Source organism: Priapulus caudatus, unplaced genomic scaffold (assembly GCF_000485595.1).
Source record: "Priapulus caudatus unplaced genomic scaffold, Priapulus_caudatus-5.0.1 Scaffold438, whole genome shotgun sequence".
Classification (NCBI taxonomy): domain Eukaryota; kingdom Metazoa; phylum Priapulida; class Priapulimorpha; order Priapulimorphida; family Priapulidae; genus Priapulus; species Priapulus caudatus.
This window is the reverse complement of record NW_014577499.1, coordinates 160317-167299: the sequence shown is the minus strand read 5'-3', so window position 1 is coordinate 167299 and position 6983 is coordinate 160317. Positions and strand designations below refer to the sequence as shown.

General features: G+C 52.1%; 2 protein-coding genes across 2 annotated transcripts in view; one reads left to right on the top strand and one right to left on the bottom strand.

Annotated features, from left to right (window-relative positions):
- The window catches only part of LOC106810399 (kazrin-like), a gene marked incomplete in the record, with an annotated part of 57966 nt that overhangs the window by 39672 nt on the left and 11311 nt on the right, over nt 1–6983 (bottom strand).
- LOC106810398 overlaps nt 20–6983 on the top strand; it is an 18705-nt gene continuing 11741 nt past the window's right edge. Inside the window, exons 1-2 of the mRNA XM_014813744.1 lie at nt 20–70; nt 5177–5287. Of these exons, the coding sequence (XP_014669230.1) occupies nt 20–70; nt 5177–5287 (162 nt within the window). The remainder of the gene's footprint in view (nt 71–5176; nt 5288–6983) is intronic.

Genomic DNA, 6983 nt, shown 5'->3' with positions numbered 1-6983 from the left:
CCTAGGGATCATTGTTGAAATGGAGGTAGAACGCCGGTCTGGGGAAACGGGTGACATGTGCGCTCAGGATGTAGGGGTTTTGCGGGGTAATTATATAGAACAGAGCTGACTAGCGAGCTCGGGAGAGTCTGGTTGTGGTCACGGAGAGAAAGCACACGCGCTTAGCGCGCGTGTGCGCGTTTCTTGTCTCTCTGGCCAAGATGTGACTACACTGCTGTGCAAAGATATTAAAGTTTATTCAATTTAATACACAAAATTTGGATTTATATCATCATTTCTACATCGAAGATTTAAATTCAACGTTACAAAGCTATAGCTAAATCTTCCAAACATCATGTAGTAAGAACGAGCACACAACGCCGCCACACACCTACACACACACTCACGCACGCCACGCGCACACACGCGCATATATATATATATATATATATATATATATAGTAATAAAGCAGTAAAGTCACACGATTGTCGTCCGTATTCATGGCAACGCGCGAATTGTAGTAGAATCATTCATTTTTGATTATCTAATAACGCATTGTATTTGTTTTTGATTATTTGATTCTATTCCAATGTCTGCCTGACCTGATGAAAGGATGTAATCTCAAAATCTCGGTCAATTAAACTTTAAACACCCTTATTCTATACTTTGACTTTGTTTTTCTATATATATATATATATATTATATATATATATATATATAAATATATACGAGCAAAAACAAGGTGATGAAGCCTGCGTATATGTATGACACAGTATGTGCTCGGGATTCCGCCAGGACGCTGCGCCACGCCTCTGCCAATGAAGATTGACGCTCATTTGAGCAGCAATGTCAAACATCGGCCGCTGCCAATATTTCGCCAATAAATATAAAAAGTCCGTGAGCGAATCGAACGCAGGTCGGCAGCAGCGATTTAGTGAGTGAGCGCGCTACACACACACACACACACACACACACACACACACACACACACACACACACACAACACACACACACACACACACACGCACGCACACACACACACACCACACACACACACACACACACACACACACACGCACGCACGCACACACACACACACACCACACATACACACACGACACACACACACACACACACACACACACACAACACACACACAACACACACACACGGACATAGCGACGCTTGAGGACGTAGAATGCATGAGAGGTTATAGTCCGCGAGCGCGCTAGCGGGGAAAAGCACCTGTCTTCGTGCGTGCGGTACAGCGTGGAGAGAGACACTAACGGGAAGACGTGCGTGCGTGCGCGTACAGCGTGGAGAGAGACACTAACGGGAGACGTGCGTGCGTGCGGTACAGCCGTAGGAGAGAGACACCTAACCGGCAGACGTGCGTGCGTGCGGATGAGCGTGGAGAGAGACACTAACGGGCGACGTGGCGTGCCTGCTGCGGTTACAGCGGGGAGAGAGACGCTAACGCGGAGACCTGCGTGCGTTGCGGTACAGCGGGCGAAAGAGACACTAACGGGAGACGTGCGTGCGTGCGGTACAGCGGGAGAGAGACACTAACGGGAGGACGTGCGTGCGTGCGTACAGCGGGAGAGAGACACTAACGGGAGACGTGCGTGCGTGCGTACAGCGTGGAGAGAGACACTAACGCGGAGACGTGCGTCGCGTGCGGTACAGCGTGGAGAGAGACACTAAACGCGGAGACGTGCGTGCGGCGCGTACAGCGTGGAGAGAGACCACTACACGGAGCACGTGCGTGCGTGCGGTACAGCTGGAGGAGAGACGTAACGGGCAGACGTGTCGTGCGTCCGGTACAGCGTGGAGCAGAGAGCGCGAACGGCGAGACGTGCGTGCGCTGCGGTACAGCGGGGAGAGAGAAGCTAACGGGGCAGACTGCAGTGCGCTGCGGTACAGCGTGGAGAGAGAAGCTAACGCGGAGACGTGCGTGGCGTGCGGCTACAGCGGGAGAGAGACACTACACGGAGCCTCGCCTGCGACGGCTCGAGACTAAATATTCGATAGCGATTTTTGAGCCAATTTCTGCTCGTTTGCATGGCCGTCGGCGGTTTGGCCTCCGTGCACCGGCACGGCATCCTTCTTTAACTACGGCAACATTATTCCCCCGGGCTGCCGCCGCTCTCGCTCTCGCCTCTCTCTCTCTCTCTCTCTCCCTGCTAGCAGCTACAGCGAGAATGCATCGTGCGGGCGTTTTTTTCATCGCTCCAACGCCGGTTGACGTCGCGTATATAAATACGTGATTGTTAATGAGTTACGGAGAGATCTCTCTCTCTCTCCTTCACACGCGGTTCCTCCCTCACAGTGATGAGAACCCTCTCACTGGACGAACACGCCTTCTTGTGACCGCCCGCACTGATCCCGTCTCTTCAGCGAGCGCTCCGTAAGTGTGACTCTCACAGGGCCGTGACCTGCGACTGCCTCTGTTGGCAGCTCACCCGCTAAATGGAGGATTTTACGTTGAGACTTTCGCAGGAGATAGAAACACAACGATCGCTGGTGGTGTTGTTTCGTTGCTCGCATGTCTTACGCAGATTAGCGGAATTAAAAAGCTAAGCGCGCGATGAAGCATTCTCGTGCCTGCGGGCGGAAAAGCTAGGCCAGACGCTAATTACGCGATGTCGCCGCAGGGAGCCGACTTTCGCTGCCAACAAAACGTTATTGCCCAGCCATTGCCGAACGCGCAGCCTCATAGCATGCGCGCACAGGCACCGCCACCACAGCGCGCGCACAGGCACGCACACCACGCGTCCGCTTACATTACGCACACATGCGATGCACGTTACGTTACTAGCACGTACGCACGCACAGACAACATACACAAATATACACATGCGCGCAACACCACACACCTGCACCCGCACGCGCGAACTCACAGACACACACGCAGCGCGCACCCACACCCACACACGCACACACACACGCGCACGCACACATGTACACGGACCCACACATGCCCACACACGCGCGCACACACCACGCGCAACGCACATACCTGCACGCGCGCGTGCAACACGCACACACTCTCTCACACACCACACACACACACACCACCACACACAACACACACACACGCACGCACACACGCACGCACACACTAACGCGACACACACACACACCCACACACACACGCACGCACACACACGCGCACACACACACACACATCAAACGCTGAGCGAATTTCTACATGTCTCCGGCAAGGGATCGCTAATCGCTCGACTGCTGGTGTTATGTGCAGCTTTTCATCGCGGTATCGACTTTGACAGCGCACTAATAAATCAGGTGGCTGCGCGCACACAAACGCACCGCCCAACACGACTTGCCATTACGGCGCCAGTATAACAACCAGCCTCACACACGCTGATTGCGCGTGTTGGCCGTCAGATGAAAGCATTCTCCGGGAACCGCGCGTAAGTGGTAGAGTAACGATAGACACACTCCGTTAACTCCTGATGGATCAGTGCCAACTTGCTGCGACTGTCTGCTGAGTTCGCGGTGAACGCCCACGTTCATGCGTCGAGTACAAGGTTAGAGCATAGCCCCTAACCTTTCTCATATCCACATGTAGACACATGCCCCCAACGCACGCGTGCACGAGAAGAAGAAAAATAAATGAGAGCAGATATTAAATATATTATATCAGGCGTTTGATAAAGACAAAAATTGTCTTTATTTTGTCTTGAATTATTGTCTTCTTATTAACTCCTGATTTATATATATTATATATATATATATATATATATATATATATATATATTATATAATATATATCAGGGGCGGATTAAGGCCTCACTGGTGCCCTAAGCCCACTGACCAATTTTGGTGCCCCTCTCTTTCCACAACTGACCCAGTCCATTTTAGTTGTTGACCTGTCTGACCAGAATATACAATACAGGTCTTCAGCAGTACAAAAATGTATGTAGGATTTCAAGGAGGGTCGGTGGATAAACAGGCGGGGGGATATGGGGCGTCCTCCCCCAGAATTTTTTCAAAATGTAGATCGCAGGAGATGGTATTTGAGGCAATTTTGAGCATACATGCATGTACACCTTCATTCTGACTACCAGTCAATCTATTTGTTTTTTTAACACGTTTCAGTTGTGAGAAAGACCCTCTTCTACTTGTGCAGTTTGGCTGACCACTTAACTGTTAAAAATATTCTTAAGGCAATTTCAATTTTGAAAGCCACTCTCTCAGTTTGTCTGTTCTGCTAATTGTGTATGAAAAGTTTCAATTGCGGACGTTGAAAAAGTTTCTTGTGTTTTAAACTTATGAAGAACATATGAACGGAATGTCTTTTTTACCGATAGCCCTCTGTTAGACAAAGTGTTTTCATGTCATCTGGATAAGCATCAATAAGTGCTCTGGACAATGTCTTTGAGTACCTTTCACTTTCTGATAATTGCCGCGAATTAGCACCTGGCTTGGGTGGCATTAGGCGGCCCCTTGTATTGTATTGTATTGTGGCGGGCCCCTTGTGGCTACACCTGGGAAGTACAATCTTTATTTTTTTTTATTTCTTTATTTTCACTCTTTTCCCAACTTTGTGGTGCCCCTTTGGCCCTGGTGCCCGAAGCACGTGCTTAGTCTCTTTTTGCCTTAATGGTTAATCGGCACTGTATATCTATAATATATAATAAATAGATATATATATCATATTATAGCAAAGACGAGAGCGACAGAGACGAGAGCAGGGAGAAGATAGCGAGAACGTGTGCGGAATACAGAGAAGTAAAGCAGGACTAAAAAAGGATAAGGAGAGAGAATACGTATACGCGATGCATGCTCCCGGGTCACAAACCGATATCAAGCTAGCGCCACGCAGCCGCCGGCCGGCCACGACAAGCGAAAGAAGAGAACCATTATGTAGAATTATAAACAGCAGCTCATCACGCTATAGAATCAAACGCACGCGCTTTGCAATTGTGAAAACTAGGTCTTCCGATTTATAATGACATTCGTATCGTGAAACATAACGGTGAATAACGTACGCCAGGGCCCAGCCAGCTGACATGGCGGCAGTTCCGTAGTGCCTTTGTGTATAATTGCGGAGTGTATTCCGCTCGCTGCTGGCCTAATCTCGCGGACAAACTTCGTTAAACAATATCGACCCGGACTATTGCATGTGTACTCGCGCCGCTCGCGAGCTCTGACTTACTCTGCTCAACAAAGGCCTCGGTACAGGCCCAGCATTCCTGCACGTCAGCTGTCAGCCGTTGTGGCTGTCGTTCACGGGCCGTCACGAACCGCCGCCTTGGACGCAATCCTGCGTCCTCTTTAAGTCGCACGTCGCGCTTCTTAATCAGCTTTGACGCTGGACGCTGACGCTTGTGAATCCGTTCTTGGCGTCGGCTGACGCTGACGTATGAATCAGTTCTTGCGGTCGCTGACGCTGGGGCGGATGAGTCCGTTCTTGACGCGTCGGCTGACGCTGACGGAGAATCAGTTCTGCGTCGCTGACGGGATGAATCATTCTTGCGTCGCTGACGCTGACGCATGAATCATTTGGTGCGTCGCTGACGCTGACGGATGAAAGCAGGTCTTGTTTGCTGACGGTAGAGGAGGTTCACTAATGACATGTACCGCAACACACGACACCTCACTGTTTGTTGCAGCGCGAACAGTATATGCACGCACGCACAGACGCGTTCACGCTCGCACTCGCGCGCTTGCTCTTACATATATCCCTGTAGCGTCGTGCACACACGCTCGCTCGCGCACATGGTGAGATGAGGCCGGTCTCCAAATGAAATTGTCAATAGTCGGCGATAATTCAGTTAAAGAGTAATGCGCAACGAGACCTCGCGTCCTGCTTGTCGCTAACTGTGACGCGCTGCTGCTGCTGCTGCTGCTGCTGGTGGTGGTGACGGCGGCGGCGGTGGTGGTGATGCTGCTGCTGTTGTTGTTGCTGCTGGTGGTGGTGCTGCTGCTGCTGTATCTGTTGCTGCTGTTACTGCTGATGCGGCTGCTGGTGGTGATGTTGCTGTTGATGTTTCATTTGCTGCTGCTACTGCTGATGCTGCTATTGATGCTGCTACTGCATCTGCTGTTTCTGTTGCTGCTGCTGCTACTGCTGATGCTGCTACTGCTGCTGCTACTGCTGCTGCTACTGCTGCTGCTACTGCTGCTGCTGCTACTGCTGCTGCTACTGCTGCTGCTACTGCTGCTGCTTCTACTGCTGCTGCTGCTGTGGCTGGTGTTGCTACTGCTACTGCTGCTGCCGGTGGTTGTGGTCCTGCTTCTGCTGCCACGCGTACAACAACGACGGAGCCCAGCTCGTATTAACACAGCAGCCGCACGAACGCAGCTGCACCGGTTGCTAAATATTGCATGCTAAAAGCACATGTAATCCGTCTGACGGACTCGGCAAGGCGGGAAAGCCGCAGACACGATCCGTCAGAGCGGCGGCGGCGCTACCATCGCCATCGTCTCAGATTAGCGCCGCCAGCGAGCTGAGCGTCAGCTGCAATACGACGATGACGCTGACGATGGCCGCTAGCAGACCCCGCGCGGCAAGCGCTAATGTCGCTGAGCGTCTTGATAGCGGCTTTAATCGCTGTGTCCGCTTCCGCACCAGCTCTCCGGAGAGAGAGAGAGTGCGTCCGTCGTCCCCTGCAAGCCTGCGTCTTACCTCACTGCCACCCTCAAGCCTGCACGCACGCACGCACGCACGCACGCACGCACGCATAGACTATGCACGCTTGCACGCACGCACAGACTATGCACGCACGCACACGCAAGCTGTATGCACGCACGCACACGCAGATTATGCACGCCCGCCACAGGCTATGCACGCACGCACACGCAGGCTGTGCACGCACGCACACGCAGATTATGCACGCCCGCCACAGGCTATGCACGCACGCACACGCAGGCTGTGCACGCACGCACACGCAGATTATGCACGCCCGCCACAGGCTATGCACGCACGCACACGCAGGCTGTGCACGCACGCACACGCAGATTATGCACGCCCGCC